General features: G+C 58.7%; 2 protein-coding genes and 1 pseudogene across 3 annotated transcripts; all 3 read left to right on the top strand.

Moving 5' to 3' along the window:
- The first annotated feature begins 214 nt into the window (after nucleotides 1-214).
- CCN5 (cellular communication network factor 5) lies at nucleotides 215-5270 on the top strand. The gene is made up of 5 exons (XM_084537727.1): nucleotides 215-402; nucleotides 2410-2617; nucleotides 3162-3407; nucleotides 3568-3761; nucleotides 4275-5270. Exons 1-5 carry the CDS (start codon nucleotides 343-345, stop codon nucleotides 4281-4283), a joined length of 717 nt encoding a protein of 238 aa, XP_084393853.1. The 5' UTR covers nucleotides 215-342; the 3' UTR covers nucleotides 4284-5270.
- A 723-nt stretch (nucleotides 5271-5993) lies between these two features.
- LOC311445508 (P2Y purinoceptor 1 pseudogene) lies at nucleotides 5994-9633 on the top strand (annotated as a pseudogene). The gene has a single exon. The product of its transcript is annotated as a P2Y purinoceptor 1 pseudogene (transcript).
- A 7383-nt stretch (nucleotides 9634-17016) lies between these two features.
- On the top strand, nucleotides 17017-21425 carry KCNK15 (potassium two pore domain channel subfamily K member 15). The gene is made up of 2 exons (XM_084537725.1): nucleotides 17017-17336; nucleotides 19485-21425. The coding sequence occupies exons 1-2, from the start codon at nucleotides 17054-17056 to the stop codon at nucleotides 20393-20395; spliced, it is 1194 nt and encodes a 397-aa protein (XP_084393851.1). The 5' UTR covers nucleotides 17017-17053; the 3' UTR covers nucleotides 20396-21425.

The following is a 21425-nucleotide window of genomic DNA, read 5'->3' as shown; positions in this document are numbered from 1 at the left end:
GGCCATCTCTGTGGGCACCGTGGCCCCCTCTGCCATGCCCACATCCCTGGGGACAGCGTCCCTTCCCTTCGCTTGCTCTCCTGGCAGGCAGCACGCTCTCACCTTGAGGGGAGTGGAAATGTCAGCTGGAATGTCGGCTGGAAAAAAAAAAAAAAAAAAAAAGAAGCAAATCTTGAGGCTCGTCCAAACCTACTCCTGTTTATATTGGAGCCTGGGAGTGACATCAGAGCAGGGAGAGTATAAACACCAGCAGGACCCACTCAGGGCTTTAAAGCCCGCAAACACGCTGCTGCCTCTGGCCGCCCGGGGGGCGATGCGCCCAAGTGCCGCAGGGCGAGCAGCATGAGGCTCCGGCTGGAGAAACAGCTCCTCTTCCTCTCCCTGCTCTGCATCCTCTCCAAGGTAAGGGAGACGGGGCACCGGGTGGCTGTAGCCTCATCGGGGAAGCACCCGGCTCTCCCAAAAGGAGGCTCAGGCTCTGGTGCTGGCTCGAGCCCTAGCTCCCGCTGGCAGGCAGGCTGCCTTGCTGCAGCCTCGCAGAGGCAGAGCTGTGCTTGGGAGAGAGCTCGAATTAACCAGCGGGGTCTTAATGCTCGTGGGCCAAATGCCGTCATGGTGCAGGCAGGAATGGCAGCGATGTACTCTGCTCGCTCGCCCCTTCCCTGTGGCTCCATGCCAGCTCCCACAGGTTCCTCGCTCTGTGCTGGCCGGGCAGCGAGCACCAGCCCCAGGGGTGCCCAGCCGTCTGCTCATCCCAGGATGCTCACACGGAGCTGTCGGATACCTCTGACAGGATTTGGGTTGTTCTATGATTTGTTTTTTCCCTCCTTTCTGCGTGGCATCGCTCCCTGTGCAGAGTTTTGAAAGGCGGGGGGGGGACGCGCAGCTCCAAATTCTTCTCATCGCTGCTTGAATCCCAAGTCAGACATTGTGCAGGCAGGGACATCTCAGCAGCTTCGTGCCCATTTCACTGCTTTCCCAGGCACTTAAGATCTCTAATAGGAGCCACATTGTCATCTAATGACGAGTTAATTACAGGGAGCAAGGGGAAATGGATTAATGGAGTTGGCTTGGCTAATCTCTCTAAAATATTGTTCTGTAATAGAAACCTGAAAGATGAAAAATGCTCTTGGCTCCCTGTTAAGCTGTGACTGAGGAATGGCTCCTACCCCAGGAGTACTCGGTGAATTTCTAGAACATCACCAGCAGCCTCTTGTCCCCAGCCCAGACCTTGCCATCATATCACAGCTGGTCCTCCAGTCCCTGCCCGGGTCTCGCTGGCTTCTGCTGCTCATTGATAAAACTGGAACAGGGATTGCCCAGCCCTTTTTGGGCATATTTTATCTCTAATTCCTGGCACTGACACTTCTACAGGTCAATAAAAAAACATCTGGTGAGCTGAACTGCTGCAAGCAGGTGAGCAGACAGCACACCTGTACCCATCCCTAGCTGGTCATGCCAGGCTTGATGCTGGAGGGAGAAATTCTAAAAAAGAGAGGAAGATGGTTTGTAAAATCCATGTGCTCCAGCTGAATCCATCATCTCCTGGCAGGCTCAGCAGACACCCATGTCTGGCTCAGGACAGGGCTGGTTTGGGTTGCGCATTCACTGAGCAGGTGCTGGAGGTGCCATGGGCGTAGTGCTGCAGGAGGGGAGCACGGGGCTCACGTGCAGGCAGGGCTCACATCCATACCGGCATTGTCCGGGCCAGGATTGGAAAGAATTCGCTTCCAAATGGCAGGTCCAAACCATTTGGCTTCAGGCCCAACATGCAACAGCCCCAGCAGCCGTCCCTGTCGGACACGAGACGAGCGCTGCCTGCAGAAGCTGTTAGTGCCGGGGTAATGGTGTGTGCAGCACAAACCACGGGCATGAACGCCTACCTGTCTGGGTCAGCCCCTGCAGGCACGGCCCTGGAAAACAGCCAGCAGGGCAGGCAAACAACCGTGGTGCACAGACCTGCCAAAGTCATCACTCCACGTAGCTGGGAGGAGAAATTCGGCTCCCAGTCCCTGAAAGCCCATCTATCTACGTGCTCCTCACCCAGTGAGCCGGGCAGAGGAGGCAGGTGGACCAGAAGGGACAGCAGTGAGCTTCATTTGGCTTCTGTTCCCCCACTGCAAACACGTTGCCACATGTCTCGGCCCAAATGAGAGCTGTTAAGCCTCCTTCATGCAAAACATGCCTTGTTCCCCCTGTTTTCCATGGGAGCTGCAGGTGCCCATCACGCCCTACGAGGACGGCACCATTCCAGGCTGCCTTGCCGTATTCCTATGGATGTGTGGAGCCTCCCTCCACCAAAACCCTGCCCCCACCCCACCGTGACCGACATTCAGAGCGGGTTCCCTGGCCGTCCTAGTGAAATAGCAGCCGTCAGCCAAGCAGCCAGCGATGGTTTTGTCCCCACAGGTGTGCGCCCAGCTGTGCCGCCGGCCGTGCTACTGCCCCTGGGTGCCTCCCCGCTGCCCCCGTGGCTCTCCCCTGGTCCTGGATGGCTGCGGCTGCTGCAAGGTGTGTGCACGGCGCCTGGGAGAGCCCTGCGACTTCCTCCACGTCTGCGACCGCAGCCAGGGCCTCGTCTGTGACTACAGCACGGGCACCGGAGCCACCTGCAACTGTGAGCACCGCAGCGCCTGTGTCCCCCCCCCAGGAAGCCCTCAGGCTCCAGGCACCGTGCCCAGCGACCTGGACACATCCTCAAGAGCAGCTCTGTTGAGGATGATGCATGCAGATGGCCTTGGGGCTGTGCTGTTCCTCCAGCCAGTGGTTGCTAGATGGGTTTTGGGGGTGATTTGAACCAGGGTGGGCTCAGGGATGCTGCAGTACCAGTTGCCCTGCTGGGGCTGGAGGCTGAGGTGCTGCAGAGAAATTGCAGAGAAATTTTTTTTAAGTCTGAAAACCCTGAGGGATATAGGCAGAGCCAGAGGGCAGTGGGTTTCTCACCAACTGGTGAGCTACTGCTCTGAAAAAAAACACGTGAAGAGCTCAGCAGAGGGAGCAGGGAAGGGGAAGAGGGGTGATGCACACACTGCTGCAGGTGATCAACAGCAAACCTGCACCCACCCTGCACCTCTGCCCCTTGCAACCCCTAGCCACCCTTTTTACCCCTCCGCCCTCCCCCCCTTACCTGTCCCTGACGGGCTCGGGGGCTGTCGTTGCAGTTGAAGATGTGGAGGAGGGCTGCGAGGTGAACGGCCGGGTCTATCGGGACGGGGAGGTTTTCCAGCCCAGCTGCAAGCTGCAGTGCCGCTGCCTGGACGGGGGCTTCACCTGCGTCCCGCTCTGCCAGGAGGACGTGCGCCTGCCCACCCCGGACTGCCCCCACCCGCGGCGCGTGGACATCCCGGGCAAGTGCTGCCCCGAGTGGGTCTGCGAGGCTGGAGGGCGGCTCCAGGATGCCAGGGCAGGTAAGAGGAGGACATGGTGGTGAGGGCTTGGAGAGCACCAACAGGAGGCACCTCGCTGCATGTCTCCCCGCCGTGCAGGATCACGTCGCAGCACCCATCCTGGCACGCAGCGTGGTGCTGGGCTCCAAGCTCTCTTTCTCCATCCTCTGTCTCCATCCAGCCCCCGCAGCAGCATCCCCGGTGGTGCCGTACCCGTGCCAGCCGTGGGGCACGGAGTGGAGCGCCTGCTCAGCCACCTGTGGCGTGGGCATCTCCACCCGTGTCTCCAACCAGAACCGCTCCTGCCGCCTGGAGACACAGAGGAGGCTCTGCATGGCCAGACCCTGCCCGGCCCTGCCGTTGGCACCCCCTGCGGTAAGCGAGGGCCTCGGGGCAGCCAAAACCTCGGGGCAACAACTCTGACCAGGAACGGGGTGTTCCGGGCAGCACGAGTACCCGTGCACACCCCAGTCACAAGCCAAACCTATCCCTGGGCAAGACAAACCACCTGCTGGTGGTGGGTGCGCTTGGGACGTACCCCAGCCACCCAGCAGCAGGAGCAGCCCTGAGTTTGGAGGCTCTGGATGTCTGAATCCGAGAGCATCGTGGGTCCCGTGTGGCTCTGCACCCTGCAGCCGGGCTGGACCTGTCCCTGTGGCAGAGGCTGTGCTTGCAGCTCCTGCCTGGGTACACTGGGGCTGGGCTCTTCCATCCCTTTCATTAGCCTGGCACGACCCTAGTGTAAACACACTGCACAACTGCCTCGATCACATGCAGCCAGCACTTTCCTGCTCCATGTGTCCCTGCTGCTGCATGTCCCAGCTCCCCAGACGCAGGGAGCACGTCACCACCCCTCCACCACCCCATCACTCTGCTCTGCCTTTCCAGAGGGGATGAGGAGGGCGTTTGTGGCCGTGCCCACCCTGGTTGCAGCCCGGAGCCAACGCCTCGCCCCGGCAAAGAGTCTGGCACAAGCCCATGGCACCGTGGTTTCGGCGGAGATGGAGGACTTGTCCTTGGGGAAACTGAGGAAGAACTGACAGATCTTGCCTACAAAGGAGGGTGGAAATAGGGAACAGGATCCCTACGCCCACCACGTGCACCCTGTTGCCCCAGGCCGGGTTACTGGGCAGCATCCCCAAGTTTCTTCGGCTGCATGAAATGAGGAAACCTCGTCCCAAGCATGAACCCACCTGAGAAGCAGGGACTTGGTCCTTTCTTGGGCCGGTGGGGCTTTGGAGAGGGCTGGGCAGTGCTGTTCCTTTGCTGAGCACCACACACACCGCTCTGCTCTGTGGGGGTTGGCACAGGGAGACCCCCAACGGGACTCCCAGTGCCAGGGCTCGGGCTGTGGGGCTCAGCAACGCGCTCACCCATCCCACTGCCAGGCAGCCACCGTGTGCCTGGGTGTCAGCAGAGGCATCCCTGTGGCTGCTCGCATTCACCTTCCCCACATCCCTCCAGGATCAGGAGGACCCTTCCTGCCCTGCCTGGCCTCCTCCTCCCCAAAGCCCCGGCGGTTTGGCAGGGCTTTGGCGAGCGAGGAGCTCAGACAGAGGAGGCACCGCTCCGTGGCACCAGACACCACCAAGCACCCAGGCACGTACCCCCAAAGCTGAGGGCCAAAGCAAAGGCAGGAGAAGGGAAAACAAATTGTGACAACAGGCTGGAGAGCTGCTGAGCAGCTCTGCGTTTGTTTTTCCCCAGCAATAAGCCTCATGGGGGCCATGCAGAAACGCAGCCCAAATGCCCTCTAACGGCCTCGCAGAAGTGAGCAGAGGCATCGCACAGCCCATGGCCAGGAAGCAGTGGTCTAGGCTGTGTGTCCAGGCAAGGGATGCATGATTTGGGTGTGTATCCATGGAATTAAAGTGTTGAAACCTCTGTGGCAGCGTGTCGGCCTGGATTAAATACATCCCTGGGCCAGCAGCAGGAAAAACCAGCAGGGCTGAGCAGCTGCTTGCCCGCTCCCCCAGTCCCTGAAAGTGCTGAAAATAAATGTCAATGGCACTTTCAGCCACCTCTTTGAGGAAAAAAAAAAAAATAAAGAAAAACAAAATCTCACTGCTCACGCAGTAAAAGCAAAACCTTGTTTACAACGAGAATTATTTACCGTGATCATCTGGTGTGCTGCCCGAGTGCAGATCCTTAATTCAGTTTGCTATCGGAACACGGCAAACCTCTGGCAGGCAGCAAACTGCAGAGTGAACTTGGCCCCAGCCACAGCTTTTCTGGGCCTTTTTTGTTTCTTTTTACTTCTGTGGTGGCTGTGCCACAAAAGCTGTGACATGAGGCTCACATAGACCTTAAAACCACAATGTTCCTCTGTTGACACTGAGAAAACGTGTTTGGTGTACTGAAAATCCTGTTTTGAAGCCAGTTCTCATGGTGGGACGAGGCCACTAAGGTGATTTCCCAGCTCTCAGCCACCTCTGGATGACAACAAACACCAAAAAGGTCATTTTTTAAGTGTCAACCTGCAAATCCCACACAGCAATGACTCTACACACCTCTTTTTTTGTTTTTGTTTTGTTTTCCTGGCAGCAAAATGTCACTTCTCCCTGATTCACTCAGCAGAGAACACCTAAACAATAAGTTAATGAATCCAAATAAATCAGAGCTATTTCTCCCCAAGGAAAGAGGGAAATCGACTCTTGAGATTGGATTGTGAGGCTCACAACATTTGCCATTCCCCCTGAAGCCCTGCTGCCCTGGAAACATGCCTTTGTGGGGTTTGTGCTTGTCGCAGCCCCCGACACCGTGATTTCTGGGCTTCGCCTGCCCTTCGGGGTGTGGATGCAGAGAGTTTATCCCACAGATAATTGTGGTCACCCCTAAAGCTCAACCCCAACCCCAAGGAGAACCCAGCTCCCCTCACACGCCACCACCACATCCGTGCACGAGCAGTGGGTGATCCGGCTGCGCCCGCGGTGAGCCATGCATCGCAGGTCGTTTCCTAGCAAGCACATGTAGCCTCCGAAAGAGAAACTGTGAGCCACTGCATGAGTAAACACCATGCAGAACCTTTTTTTTTTTTTTTTTTTTTCCATCCGGTGATTTTTAAACATGTGGAGATGGCTGGGAAAGGGCTGGTGAGCCTCTCGGTAAAACTAAGCACTTTTACATACCTCCCTGGGCACAAGGGTGCAGTGCTCAACAACAAAACAAGATTTTTTTTGCATTTTTGGTATTGGTGCACCTCTAGTGTGAGTGAATTTCTGGACGGAGTGGCATGCCAAGAGCACAGTCCCACAAATACCCCACCCTGCCATGGTCGGAAAAGCCGCGTCCCCACGGGAACCTCTTTGCAGCTGCACACCCTGGGGATGCCTGCAGCCCTCAGACTTCACCCCACAGGCAAGCAATAACAAAGTATGGATCAAAACTACTCAGAGGAGGAGGAGGATTTCTGTCTGTGTTTGGGGGAAGGATGTAAGATGGGCAGCAGCAGTAAGCTGTCACGGGGTGCTTAGGCTGTTTTGGGGGATGGGGTGACCCCCTTCACCCCGACGGGACGGGACAGAGCCACAGCAGTGAGCTGCAGAGCTCTCCCACCGGCTGCAATTCAGGGCCACCCCCGTGCATGCATCCCTTCCTCCCGCCCCCTCCAGCACCACCAGAAATAGCTGGGGCCCTGGCGCCGGGCTCAAAATACATCCAGGGGCTGACAACAGGGTGCTGAGCAGGGGACGGCCTCAGCCATCCACCTCCGGGCTCTCTGCTCCCCGTGCCCCCGGCCAAAGGGCATCAGAGAGGGGAGGTGAGGACAGCCAGAGCCCCGGGCCGGATCCTGCTGCTGCTGCAAGCGCCGCCTCAGGCACCGCCGCTGCCAGCACCGCCCTGTTTCCTCCCCAGCCCCCGGCCAGCTGCTGCAGCACCCGATGGCGGCCCAGGCTCCGCTTTCGGGCAACTCCAGCAGCGCCCCGTGCCCCATCAACGCCGCCTTCGCCCATCACTTCTTGCCCGGCGTCTACCTGGTGGTGACCCCGCTGGGGCTGGTGGGGAACGCGCTGGGGCTGTGGCACCTGCGGGCCACCCCCCGCGGACCCCTCAGCCTGCTGGTGGGCAACCTGGGCCTGGCCGACCTGCTGTACGTGGGCACGCTGCCCTTCCTCATCAGCTACTACCTGCGGGGCAGGACCTGGCCCTTCGGCAGGGCCTGGTGCCGGCTGACACGGGGCCTCTTCCACCTCAACCTCTATGCCAGCATCGGCTTCCTCACCTGCATCAGCCTCCACCGCTACCTGGGCATCGTGCACCCGCTGCGGGCACGGGGTAGGTGCCAGGAGCTCTTCTCCTCCGCGTGGCTCAGCGCCGCGGTCTGGGGGTGGGTGGTGGCGCAGGTGGCCCCCGACCTGGCCTTCAGCAAGATGAACCCCGCGGGGACGCAGTGCCACGACACCACGGAGCAGGACAGCCTGGACAGGTACCTGGCGTACACCGCAGCCGTCACCGCCACCGGCTTCGTCGTGCCCTTCCTCATCATCATCGGCTGCTACTGCCACGTGGTGGTGGTGCTCTGCAGGAACGACACCATGGACCCCGGCCTCAGGAGAAGGAGCATCAGACTGGTGGTTCTCGTGATGGTCCTCTTCTCTGTCTGCTTCCTCCCCTACCACGTCTTCAGGAACCTCAACTTGCTGTCCCGGCGCTGGCAACTGCAAGGGTCCTGCACGCAGGCTTCAAGGGACATCTACGTCTCCTACCAGGTGACCAGGGGCCTGGCCAGCTTCAACAGTGCCCTCAACCCCCTGCTCTACGTAATGACCAGCAAGGACTGCACCTCACGTTTGAGAACCATCTACCGAAGGGCCAAGAAGTCCCTGGAGTCTGCCTTCACAAGGGAAAACTCTCGCCAAGCGCTTGAGACGAGGACGAGCAACATCTCCGGTGAGCAGGAGGCTTCTGATGAACTCTGAGGCACCCAGCACAACTCCTTCCCCAAAAGATGTGCTGCATTGGCTTGTGCTTGGCTCCTTCTTGGTATCAGCCCCTCGTCCCCACCACCACACCTGACCCTGGTGCCAGGGACAGACAGGACCACGGGCATCAGACACCGAAGCGGGGTGAGGTTTTAGAGTAAAGCTACCAAACCCAACTGCTTTGCCTACAACATGCCAGGAGATGGAACAAAATAGATGCTGCCTTTACCCCATTCCTGAAATATTTCTCAACCCTGTCTCCAATGCAGCAGTCTGAGGGGGGTTAACAGCCCTTGGCTGCATTTTGGGCTTCTCGACGAGCGAGGAACGGGGATGAGCGATGCTTGGCCCCGCAGCACTCTCAAGCTGCCAGACTTCTGGGGGGGACATGGACTGGAGGTGGGCTCCCTCCCTCACACAAGGAGAGGGCAGTGGTAATTGAACTACTATTGCCGGGCTGCTGAGAGAGGAAGTGCTTTGGAAAAGGAAATATTCATAAAAATAACTCAGTTTAAACGTATGACTAAACCATGCCAGCTGCTGGGCTAGATGTTCTGGGTGATTGAGCTGCTTCAGGATCTGTTATCCTCCGCTGCCCACCTTCTTCACGGACAAAAAAAAAAAAAAAAAAAAAAAAAAAAGTATTTCAGCATTACTCACTCTCTTCTGGAACACCACATAGCAGGCAACAACAAATTGGCATTTAAAAGTTTCCAAAGTTGTTTTTTTTTATCCTTATTGTTCTTTACAAGGCAAATGACAGCAGCAGCCTGAACCTGGGGCTCGGCAGGCAGCTCCCCGCAGAGCCCTGCAGGTGGGCGGCTGCAGCTTGCTCTCCCATCCAGCCCCACGAGGATGTTCAAAATTAGACGTGTCTGGTGCAAATTAGATGTCCAAATGCCATCTGAAGAGAGGCTCGAAGACTTCTGGAGGTAAGGGTGGCTGGGGAGGGCAGGATGTGCACCAGTGCCTGGGGGGTGGCCGTGGGGCTCTGCTGCAGAGGCTCCTGAGCAGTTCTCCTGCTCTCCATGTTCCCCACCACAAACAGCTGGAATGTTTTGGTCCTTGTGAAATGGAGACTGCCTTCAGTCCTGCAAAGTGCTTTGCAGCAGCAGCTTTCGCACCCCTGCTGAAGGAGGGGGGCTGTGAGTTAGAAGCGCCCCGTGCTGGGAAAGCACCAGCCCAGGAGCACTGCGTGTCGGAGCAAAGTCTTACCAGGCGGCAGCTGCTCACAGCCCCACCTCGCTGCTCTATGCAGGAAGCCGTGGCTGGCTTTCAGGCAGAGCTAACACGCCTAATGTGCAAATAAACACTTATTGCTTTCAGTCCTGAGTCGTCTGACTTCTGTTAGAGCCTTACAGGGGCACAGGAGCCAGCTGTCGGGCAGGCAGGAGCAGCGGGGAGCTCCCCAGGCTCTGCAGAGAGAGTGCCCAGGCAGCTGGCAGAGAGATCCCCAGAGCCTACTCTGGGTCTGCTGGGATCCAGCACAGCCCCAAAACTTTCATCTCCTGCCTCATCCTCAGGAAACCAAAAGGCAAAGTTTAGTTCTGGGGTGAGCTGATCTTTTGTCCCTGCAGCAGGTGTTTGGGGCATTAGGACCAAGGCTGCCCTCTGCTGCTTGTATGTCCCCAGGATCTGTGCTCTTCCAGAGCTCTGACCTTTTACTCCTCTGATTCTTTTACTCCTTTCCTGATAAAAAAAAAAAAAAAAAAGGAAATGCCCTCCCACCCACCTCCCTTCTCCAATGCCCCCCACATCATCATTAAGGATGATTTACAGATCAGCATCCCAAGGCCCAGCTCCAAGCCCCAGGAACTGTTGCAGTCCCAACACAGCTCATTTTTCTGCGTCCCACAGCTCTCAAACCACCAAAAGCCATTAAGGAACCACAGGCTGGGATGATGCCTCTGAGATTTTTGTAGTACCTTGTACTCTCCAGTCCTCAGCCAGCACTGCTCTCTACAAGCACAGCCGAGCTCCTGCCCTTTATTAGCTGCATGTAATTAAGCACAACCGCTGGCACGTGAGCCTGGCTCTCTCAGCTGGGTGATGGAGAGCAAAGCAGCCGCTCTTCCTCCAGCCCTTGCTCCCTGGCAAGGATCAGCTGCTGTCCCACAGGGGACATCTCGGTGCCTGGGCACCTCTGGGCACCCTCTGGCCCCTCCGAGCCACCCGGTGTGGTGGCACTGTCCCTTAGGTGACCAACAAGGGGACAGGGACAGCAGGGAGCTGCTGTGTCCCTCCTTCTCCTTGTCCTCCCCCTGTCCTGAGGGGCTGGCAGTGTTTTGGCAGGGCTGTGCCCCAGTGCTCATGTGGCAGAAGGGATCAGTGCCCCCGGAGCAGCCACAGCAGTGCCTGGGTTGGCACCCAGAGCTGTCCCCTCTGCTGCAGACAGCTGGCTGCCCAAAATTAGGCGAGAGGAATCCCACCCCCAGTGCCTGCCCTCCTGCCCAGCCCTGGCACAGCACAGCAGAGCAGTGAGCCACCAGAATCAGACTGATGGAGATTTTTAATCACTTTCCCCATGTCAGGCTCAACCAACAACCCAACGTGGTGGGAATTCTGCTGGCATTAATGGGATCGAGATCAGGCCCAGAAATTTGGCAGCGTTTCTTCTTTCATTAAATAAACCTCTCTTACTCGAGGGTTTGTTGCAAGCACGGTTGAGATTTGTTATGTTAAAGACAATTCTGAGCCGACAGCCTGGGGAAGCCGTTCAGGCAAAATTAACAGGCATGAGCACAGAGGCACAGACGCACGAGCCCTTCATTTCCCTAGAATGCCAAACTGTTTGGCTTGGCATGCAGAACCCCATGCAAGAACACATCCCTGCCATTGACAGCTAGATGCAGAGGACTCAGCTCCGTTTAAATCTTTATTTTAACTTTGCACAGATTTTTAGAAGGAGTCTGAAGCCTGAAAAGAGGATTTGCCCCCACTGGCGTTCACAGTGTGTGATGCATGGCTGAAATTAACTCTCCAGGGAGCTTGGTGCAGCTGGTACGTCCTGAAAGAAGGTGGCTGGGGTGGATGGGAAGAGGGATGGGGAAACCCAAAGCCCCATCACCCAGAGATGCAGCCCCAGGCCCAGCGCTCAGCTCTCCAGCACAACGGTCTCATTGTGCTTGAGGGGTGCAGACCCCGCAGGTTATCTCATGTACTGAGGGCATCCACTGCACTTGGAAAGGGACAGCAGCTGCAGCTACTGCAGGTGTAACGGTAAATATGGTAAAATGGTAAATATGTACGGGGCTGGGTGCTGCTGGTGGGTATTTCAGGAAAGGAGGAAATCTGAGTCTGTCTGTGCTGCAGTGCTTTGGCATCTGGGAGACCAACAGCTTGTAAGAAGAGCAAAGCGTATAAATAGAACAACATTTAGCATGCCTGTGTGAGGCCACCAGCCTGATATTACTCCTGCAGTGCCTGGGTTATAAATAGGTGCTGCGGGTGGGACCTGCGTGGGGCAGGAGCCCGGGAGGCGCTGACTTGCAGCTCGGCAGCAGCCGCAGCCGTAGCACGCATTTGTATGTGTGTTACAGAGCAGCTGCGGCTGCACCGGGCCTGGAGGGCTCCGTGAGCCCAGGCTCGGTGGGGATGAGCTGGTTTTTAGAGCATCTCTCTCTATATCCCTCCTCCAAGCCCCTTGCTGGCAGAGCCGGCAGCTCCAGCATCCCGCACCCAGCCCGCCCGCAGCCCCCAGCGCAGGGGTGTTGGTGCAGGGGGGATATGCAGGGGTCAGCGCCTTTTCCCCCTCCTGGCTGGCTCCTTTTCAGAGCTCCTCGTCCCTGGGCTTGCTGCCGGTGGCTCTGGGTAGTCCCCAGGGGAGCAAAGCCAGCAGCACAGCAGCACAGCACCGGCTGGGAGGTTTTATTTTGCTTTCCCATGCCACGGGGTGAGGACGGGAGGGTCACTGGTGGACCAAGCAGCAGGCTCCATCTGTGGACATCTGCTTCCCAAGCCAGAAACCCCAAATGCCCATGCCCTGGGTCTGTCACTGCTAGGACGTGCCCTACGGTAACCCAGGACAGCATCACCTCCCACCCCAAAGGAGGCTCAAAGGAGACACCTGAAAGTTACCCAGCTGCTCCTCGTCCCAGGGGAGCCTCAGGCTGCTTCTCCTGCTCCTCACAGGCGGTGTGCCCGGCTCCCCAAAAACCGGGGGCTCATTTGATTCCCTGTGGCTGACTCACGGGGCGCTGGTGCCTGGAGCAGCCGTGGCTCTGCTGCCGCTTGCTGTGCCCCAGGGACCCAGCTCAGCCTCTGAGCAGCGCCGGGAAGCAAGGGGCAGGGCTGGGGCAGGCACAGGGGACCCTTCGCATTCGCAGTTCAGGGCAGATGTCTCTCAGCTCCCCAATTAAGCCTCCCAGAGAGGAAGCAAACTGCATCCCAACACACCAGTGCCCGGCGCATTCCAGCCGGTGTGGGGAAGGCAGTCAGCTCCGCGCCGCTCAGTCCCCGAGCTCTGATTTCAGACAGCAGCACAGGGAAGGGACCACTCGTTGTAAATAATCAATGCACTTTTCCCCGGTTACAGTGGGATATTTCCAATACTTGAATATTTGCGATGCGTTCCCAGAGCCTCTGCGCCCCGGCTCGCAGCGGGGAAGGTGTTTATATATAGCACCGTGACACTACGCATGGTGGGAGCAGGATCAGGCCCTGCTCTGCCTTCAGCCAAGGCTCTGATGTGGCCGTGGTCCTGCAGTGAGCCCGATGCTGTGGCTGCTTGTCCCCGGTGTCACCGTGCAGGGCACCGAGCTGGGCAGCCCTCACTGAGCCTCTGCCCCTTGTCCCAGGAGTAGCCTGGCTGCGTGGGGGCACTCACCCAAGCTCGGGGCTGCTCCACTCCAGCAGCCTCTCAGCAAGTATTTCCACTGGTTAGCAAGCAGGAACTTTATTATTTTATCTTGGTTTTATTACTGAAGCCGAGGTGCTCAAGGTAAATAAATGAACCAACTGAAGTGGCCGAGATCAAAACCCCACTGCAGCAGCGCAGCACCTCCCCGGCTGGGTGCCGGCCAGGCATTTATGGCAGGTACTTTGTGCCTGGCTGACGCTCAGCTGACAGCTTTCCAAGCACATAAAAAACTTATTAGGCTGAAAATAGAGTTTGTGGTCACAAACTGACAAGAGCACCATCAACGTCTGCGGCCCAGCTGCGCTCCTTGCCCAGGCTCCAGCTGTGGTGGGGAGCAAGGGGCATGGGGCCGTGCGGGCGCTGCAGCACCCACTTCGGGCAGGCAGGGAAATGGGGCAGGAAATGGGGCAGGGCTCTGCCACGGCTGTGGGGTGCCGGGGTGTCAGAAGGAGGCACAGCCGAGGTTTGGCAGGGCTGGGAGCAGGCAAGGAGGCTGAGGACAGCCACACGCGGGGCTGTGCCCACCCGCACGTACCCTGGGGTTTGCAACCCGCAAGCCTCATCTGTAGCAACCACACAGAGGCAATCTGCATTGGTGACCGGTTTATATTTTCATTCTATACCCAGCACTTTACTAATTCACTGCCTGAGCTTCCAGATTGCACAGCAAAGTGCCTGCGGCCATCCAGGCTGCACAGAGTCGGGGGGGAGGCAGCAGAGAGATCCCAGAGCCCAGGGAAAGCCAGGAGGATCCTGAGTGATGCTCAGGCACCCCGGCGTGCCAGGACTCCCACCCTCAGCTACAGCAGGGGCAAACCTCTGGAACCAAACAGGGGGAGCCTCGAATAGCCCAGGGCATGGCCTGGAGGAGAGGCAGGCTAGTTCTGGCTAGCAGGAGGGTGTTGTGCAGGACGATCAGTGCAGTCACGGGGCAGCAGTCTCTGTATCTGCAGAAGAGGGCATCGCTGGCACCTGGTGTGGAGAGGGGATTGCTGCCATGCCCAGCTCACCATGCCCAGCTAAAGGTGCCCAACTCACTGTGCCCAGCTCCCCGCCCCACACGCCTGGGGCTGCTGGGCAGTCCCTGGAGCTCCAGCCTGCTGCAGCTGGTGTGGGCACTCATATCTCAGTATCTAATCCTTTTTAGAAATGAACTAATCCATTGCTTTAAAAATATCCTGCGGCTTTGCGAGGCTATAATCTCAGTATTAAATGGCATTAAAGCCAGAAGAGCTGATGCTTTTACTAAGGCAGAAGAAAACATCTATTTGTTCTTTTCCAATAACCGAAGAAGAGGAGCGTGCCACGGTGCTCTCTGAGCCACTCGGCGACCTGCAGCACTCCACAGCTCAGCACGGGGAGGTGCCAGCCCCCTGCCTCCAGCCCTCGGTGACACCCAAGGGTGGCAGGTGGTGTGAGGGCAGGCGGTGTGTCAGGGACCCCAGGGTGCTGGGTCCGGCCAGCACCGAGCGAGGGGCACAGAGCAGCTGGAGCATGGCTGGCAGCGTGCACCCATCTCTACGTACATCAGACAGCAGCGAGGAGAGAGATTGCTGAGATGTTTCAGAATGCAAAGATACTGCAAGGAGTCGTCTACAGCCACCTCCAGAAAGGAACAGGGAAGCAGCTGCCTGGAGGGAGTTATGGCCCCTTGTCCCTCAGCCATAGGAAGGAGCAGAAGGCAGGGACTCAGACCCCAGCTTCAGCTTTGCCCTTATCTTTTAGCAAAGAGGAGCACGGGCACGGCTGGGCAGGGCGCTGTGTGCTGCCCAAACTCCTGCCCAGGGGGAAGCAGGAGCTCCGGGAGCCCCCCAAACAGCCTCTGCTGCCGGCCTGTGTTAGCCTCTTTCCTCTGAGCCTGCTGAGCAGCTTTGCCTGTTTCAATCCATTAAAACTAGGAAAGCTTTTTAATAAATTCCTTTCCAGCCCCGAATTATTAGATGTGAGCCAATTAGACACATTAATTAGGCCCTGTTGAAGCACAGATGAGGTCTGGCTTTGTTTGCACTCAGGGCTGGCCGGATGAGGAGCGCCTGTCCCGCTCACAGGCTCTGAAAACAGCAGCACACCACGCAGCTGCTGCTCGATTTCCAGAGCTCTCACCTGCCTTCTGCCTCCCCGTGCAGTAAAAAAGAGGCATTTAATCTCATAACGCAACTTCTCGCTGGAAATCGATGCTGAGGTACCTTACCCTGCCTGCTCTGGTCCTGCCGGTGCCACGTGAACCTTCCCAAGCACAGCGAAGGCGCTGGGAAGCCAAAGGTTGAACGGAGCGAGCTTCACAGGGAAGCACGAAACAATTCCAACCTGGGTTTGGTGCTGGGGGTTCTTGTTGGGAGACTGCCCCTGCCCTTGTTCCTTCTGAGCCGCTTTTATTGCACAGAGGCTGTGTACATGCTCACAGCAACCCCCCAAGGGAGAAACCAGTGATGTCCTTCCTTCAGCTGCTGCTAAAGGGATTGCACAGGCAGCTTGTGCCCATCTTCTCCCGTGGCTGCAGAGCGTCTCCCTGTGTTTTGCACGTTTGGACCTGCCCTGGCACGTTGCTGCAGCAGCTGCATGGAGCAGCTGGCTTTGGATAGCATCTTAATGCTCCAAGTACCTGAGGAACTCAGAACTGGAGCTGCAGGGCACTGGGGCCCCAGAATCACCCCTAAGAGAGTGATGTGGTCACTGCGAGATCTGTGTCCTTCTCCAGGAACCAGCAGGAGCACTGCTGTGCCCTTCCTGCAAGGTAGGATGTCACAGATGTCGTTGCTGACCAGTGGAAAGAATTACCAGCAGCACGAGGAGCGTCTCCTCTTGCAGGTGGCCTGACACTGCCCTAGGTTTGGAGACTCAACAGCATCCCAGGACCCACTGGCAGGGCTGCAAGCAAGGCCAAGGAGAACACAAACCAGGCACATTCCTCCAGTGGAGGCCTTGCCGTGTGATTTAGGGGCTGTGAGTGCTGCGGTGGCACACAGCAATCCTCCCACAGCTTGTGGGCACCAGCACCTGCAGTTTTTGTTTGGGAACAACTTTCACTACTGGTGCTGGCACCGGGGTGCCGCGAGGAAGTGGGAAGGTGGCCAGGGTGGAAAGGAGCTCAGGGTTGCAGCAGGACAGGCACCGTGTCCCTGGTGCTGGCTGTGGACAGGTCAGGGCTGGAGGAGCTGCAGGAGCAGCGAGGGGTGTCCTGCCCCGAGGGCCATCAGCTGTCCCCACGGCACTTCTGCCTGATGTCCCCTTCCCCACCTCAAACTCCTCCACGCCAAGGCTGCCACAACCTCCCAGGTGATCCGTTCTGGTGTTTCCCTGTCTGCGGGGTTAGGAAGGTTTCACTGTGTCTGACTCAAACCTCCTTTGTGCAGCTAAAGCCCGAATCGTCCTGTCCTCTCCGGACTGAGTGGGGTGGGTGCACCAGGAGGGGATGTAATCCTGCCCGCCTGCTTTGCCTATTCCAGATCAAGAGGAGGGGAGTTTAGTTCTTGAGGCAGACACCATCCAACCAGTGAAGTATCCTATTTTTAAGAAGGCAGCAGAAGGCTTACATAAAAGCTCGGGAAGCCAGAGACGACAAAGCGGGGCCTCCGCTTCGCGGGCTCCGGCTCCTCCCGCAGCCCATTCTGCTGGAGAGCTCGGGGGGGGTCCTGAGCACCCCCAGCACCACTGCGCGCCCCCAGCGCCCCCAGTACCCCCCGGCCGGGCACGGGGGCGCGCAGGGGGCACCTCGAGGTGCCGCTGGGGGCGCGCAAGGCGGCGGCGGGCGCGCAGGGGGCGCGCAGGGGGCGGTGCGCGGGCGCGGGCGCTGCGCGGGGGCGCGGCGGCGGGGCCCGGGGACGGGGAGGGGGGGACGGGGAAAGGGGGGGACCCACGGCGGGGCCATGCGGAGCCCGGGCTGAGCCATGAAGCGGCAGAACCTGCGCACGGCCGCGCTCATCCTCTGCATCTTCTCCTACCTGCTGGTGGGCGCCGCCGTCTTCGATGCGCTGGAGTCGGAGGCGGAGAGCGGCCGCAAGCGGCTGCTGGAGCAGAAGCGCGGGGAGCTGCGGAGGAAGTACCGCTTCTCCGCCGACGATTACCGGGAGCTGGAGCGGCTGGTGCTGCAGGCCGAGCCCCACCGAGCCGGCAGGCAGTGGAAGTTCGCCGGCTCCTTCTACTTCGCCATCACGGTCATCACCACCATCGGTGAGCGCCGGAGCGCGCGGTGCCCCCCTTCCATCCGGCCCCGCATCCCCTCCGGGTCCTCCCCCTCCAGCCAGCCCCTGCTCCGGGTACCCCAGGCGGGGGGCTCTGCCTCGCTGGGGGGTCCCGGCCGGCCCCCCCGCGGTTGGGGAGGCGCAGCGGGGGGCAGGAGCCGCGGGGTGCGATGCGCCCCCGGTCCCGGGGCTGCAGAAGTTGGCTGGGTGCAAGGGTGGGAGCCACGCCGGGCCCCCGGAGGGTTGCAGGCAGAGAGGTGGGCTGGGGAGCCGGGCAGGAGGCTCTGGGTCCGCCAAACTCCAGCTGTGGGGCTGTGCAAGAGCTGCTCCGGGGAGCCCCAGCAGCTACACAGGTGCGGGCACCCACAGGGGGTGGGGATGGGGGTGAGTTGGGTTGGGTTGGGGGAATGATGGAGTTGCATGGAGCCCCCAGGTAGACACGCTTACTAGAGCCCAGATGTGGTTTGTCTGCTATCTCACGATGAAATGACACTAAATTCAACGAGGACTGCCTTCACTCTGAGGTTAGCCACATAGGTGTTTCGCAGCATTTAATTAACCCACTTCCATTAATCCACGCACCCCGAGCATCCCCCGAGGGCAGGCAGGTGTGGGATCCCCGCTTGGGTCATTCCTCAGGCTGGGAGCTCAACCAGCAGATGTTTTTTGGGGGCAGGAGCCCTGAGGCCAAATCCTGCCTTGCACAGCCAGCAGCTAACAGCAGCTCCTCATCTCAGCCTCGTGGAAGGGCCACACACATCGGGGAGCTGAACACGCTGTGTTTCGGGGCAAATGGGAAAATCCCCCTCACCCCACGACAGGTTATAGCTTCATTAACATGATTCCTCTGTCGCCTGTGACAAACAATTGGGAAGTGTGTTACACGCCCCGTGCAATAAATAATTTCAGCCCAGGTGCCATATTTTAAAAGCCTGGCGTGTCAGCTCCCTCTCCATCGGGCTGCGCTCTGAATCTCAGCTTTAGCACCAACGTAGCTGTGTTTACTCTTTCTAATTCCTTTTGTCATTTTGAAAGCATCAGTCATATGCTCTTTCAGGAGCCTCTCAGGGTACAACAGCTGTTTTTCCACTTACTGCTCTTCTGTATCATTGTATTTACCTCCTCATTGCTCTCGTTGTATTACCTGGTAGCCTAGGACCTGATAATTGCACTCAGTTATTAGGCTGGGATCTGACTGCCTTTTTTTTTTTTTTTTTTTTTTTTTCTCCTTTACCACTGCAGTCGCATTTCTGCTCTGTATTCTGAGAGATGTGCTATGCAGGAATTAAGTTGGTCATTTGTGATTGCACGGGTTTGTGCACAGACCCGGCAATTAGAGACCGGTCACTCCCTGCTGCCCCTGCATTTGCAGCTCAGAGCGTGGCCGAGGGTAACGCTGTCCTCTGCTCCCAGCCCTACCACCTGCAGGAGTTTCCTGGAGTGGGAGGTGCGCCAAGAGCCCAGGACAAGGCGTTTGTCATCCTCTGCTCTTCCCATCGCTGTGTGCTAACTCTTCCCCTAAGAGCCCTGGAAATCCACTGGCAAAGGAGACAGAGGTGGAGCCAAGTCAGAGCTCTGAACAAAAGTAAAAAGAGCACATTTTCTCCCCATTTCTTCCAGCAAAAGTCCATCAGGTACCCGGAAAAAAAGGAAAAAGAAAAAAAAAAAGAACAAAAAAAAAAAACCACACACACACACAAATGTCTGTTTGCCAAAGGCCAGGCAGCAGTGCAGGAAGGATCCCTCTTTGCGAGCTGCTCGCTGGTGCTGCTCTGCAGGCACCTTCAGAGGCGTCTTCAGCCCTGGTGGTTTCTCAGGGAAACCCAGCAGCAAGCTTTGGGCACCTCCTCCGAGCCCCCCACGCAGCCGGGCTGCTCGCAGTGCGTTGCTCACTCGTCCTTTTAGGTCAGGGGCCGCGGGGTTTGGTTTGGCTGGTCAAACGAAGCGAGGTGGGTGCCAGCACAGCGGAGGTCGGGGGGATGGTGGTGAATAGCTCACTACGGCTCATGGCGTCGCTGTGCCTGTCCTCGAGTCCTGCAAGAGATTTCCCCACAGCGGTGGGAAATTAAATCTGGGAGGGGCTCCCAGGGGAGCCCCCGCCAGGGCCTGACGCCTGCCTGTCCCCTTCCCTCCACAGGCTATGGGCACGCTGCCCCGGGCACGGACGCCGGCAAAGTTTTCTGCATGTTCTACGCCATCCTGGGCATCCCCCTCACCCTCGTCATGTTCCAGAGCCTGGGCGAGCGCATGAACACCCTCGTGCGGCTGCTGCTCAAGAAGGTCAAGAAATGCCTGGGCATGAGGACAACCAACGTCTCCATGGAGAACATGGTCCTGGTGGGCTTTCTGTCCTGCATGGGCACGCTGTGCATCGGGGCAGCGGCCTTCTCATACTTCGAGGGCTGGACCTTCTTCCACGCATACTATTACTGCTTCATAACCTTGACCACCATCGGCTTCGGCGACTTCGTGGCCCTGCAGAAGAACGAGGCGCTGCAAAAGAAGCCCCCGTACGTGGCTTTCAGCTTCATGTACATCCTGGTGGGCCTGACGGTCATCGGCGCCTTCCTCAACCTGGTGGTGCTGCGCTTCCTCACCATGAACTCGGAGGATGAGCGGCGGGACGCCGAGGAGAGGGCCTCGCTGCGCAGGGCCCGCAACAACCTCCACCCGCCGCCCGGCGAGGCCGGCCGGAGCAGCAAGGCCATTTTCCTCCCGGCGGAGGAGCGGACGAGCCAGCTGAACCTGATCCCCCTGGTCCAGGAGGACGTGGAGAGGCGGCGGCGCTCGGCCAACTCCTCGGCCAAGGTGCCCTCCTTCTGCACCTGCCTGTGCTACCGAGCCCCGCTGTGCGGCAGCCCCGCACCCTCCCACCCCGAGACGCTGAGCTGCCACACCAACCCCGTCTACTACAACTCCATCTCCTACAAAATCGACGAGGTGTCCCTGAGCACGCGGGGCCAGACCGGCTCCTCCCCGGCGAGCACGCTGTCGTCTGGCAGCCCCCGGTGCCGGCAGCGCCCGCGGCCGCGGAGGAAATCCATCTAGGAGCGCATTCGGGCCCTGCTTTGGCAGACGATTAACTGAGGCCTCAGGTCCCTCCTGGCGCCCTCATTTCTCCTCTCCCCTCCCAGCTGGCAGCCCGAAGCCCAGGAGATAAAGGATCCTTCCCCTGGCAGGGGAGCAGGCAGGGAATTGCACACCCTCGGCTTTCTTTGCTCTTCCCTCCCAGGTGGGCTCGAGCGTTTGGGTCTGGCAAGAGGCCCCGTGATGTTAAACCAGCGGGCTGTAGGTTTGCTTTCCCGCCTCCCTACTCCCAAAATTAAGTTATTACTGCCCTCCTCCTCCTCTTCCACCCCCCTGCCCAGCATCATGGGCTGCGTTAGGCTCGCTGCGAGCCTGTGGATGAAGCGTGTGGGTGAGCCCTGCAGGGCCGGGGGTCTCCTGCAAGCTGCCCCCAGCTCTGGGCGCAGGTGAGGCGGTGCCACACAGCGGGATCATGGCTGGGATGGCACCAGGGGTGGGCTGCAGGCCTCCCTCTGCCTCAGCACATGGGGACAGCTGGCTCTGGGTGGCTGGAGACCCTCAAGCTGAGCCCCATGCGCTCTCTTGCTTCCCCACCCGCTGCCAGGGGTCCTGCAGGCTCAGCTGGGGGGCAGCGTCCCGCTTGCAGGGATGGCCTGGGCAGGAGGGACTGCAGGCTGTGTGAAGGGCTCGGCCCCAGGGAGCACCTCCCCAGACCACCTGCAAAGGGTTTGGCCCTAATTAGATCATTAGCAAAAATCCCTAATGGGGAAGCTGCTTCCAGCTGGTGCCTCCATGCCCCGTGCCCACCCTGCCTCATCTGCAGGAGCAGGACAGGGCTCTGGCAGCAGGAGCAGCTCCATCTCATTTTTTCCCCCCAATAAAGAGACATTTTCACTTTTAGTTCTACCTGACCCCCCCTCTGATGTGGTTTTCCTCTCCATTTTTCTGCTGGTGGGGAAGGCATGCAGGGCGCCAGCACTGGGGAGGCTCCAGGGCAGGCTTTGCTCTCTCCTCCTTTTGTTCTGGGAAGTTTAATAAAAGGTGAATCCAG

This window comes from Aythya ferina, assembly GCF_964211825.1.
Source record: "Aythya ferina genome assembly, chromosome: 16".
In the NCBI taxonomy this organism is placed as follows: Eukaryota; Metazoa; Chordata; class Aves; order Anseriformes; family Anatidae; genus Aythya; species Aythya ferina.
The sequence above is the reverse complement of the archived record's forward strand: the minus strand, read 5'-3'. Positions and strand labels throughout refer to the sequence as shown.

Excerpts from the sequence above, each read along its gene's own strand:
- KCNK15 (XM_084537725.1), top strand. The coding sequence starts at position 17,054 with ATGAAGCGGCAGAACCTGCGCACGGCCGCGCTCATCCTCTGCATCTTC. Across the intron at positions 17,337-19,484 it reads CACGGTCATCACCACCATCG|GCTATGGGCACGCTGCCCCG; the intron begins GTGAGCGCCGGA and ends TTCCCTCCACAG.
- CCN5 (XM_084537727.1), top strand. The coding sequence starts at position 343 with ATGAGGCTCCGGCTGGAGAAACAGCTCCTCTTCCTCTCCCTGCTCTGC. Across the intron at positions 403-2,409 it reads TGCTCTGCATCCTCTCCAAG|GTGTGCGCCCAGCTGTGCCG; the intron begins GTAAGGGAGACG and ends TTGTCCCCACAG. Across the intron at positions 3,408-3,567 it reads GCTCCAGGATGCCAGGGCAG|CCCCCGCAGCAGCATCCCCG; the intron begins GTAAGAGGAGGA and ends GTCTCCATCCAG.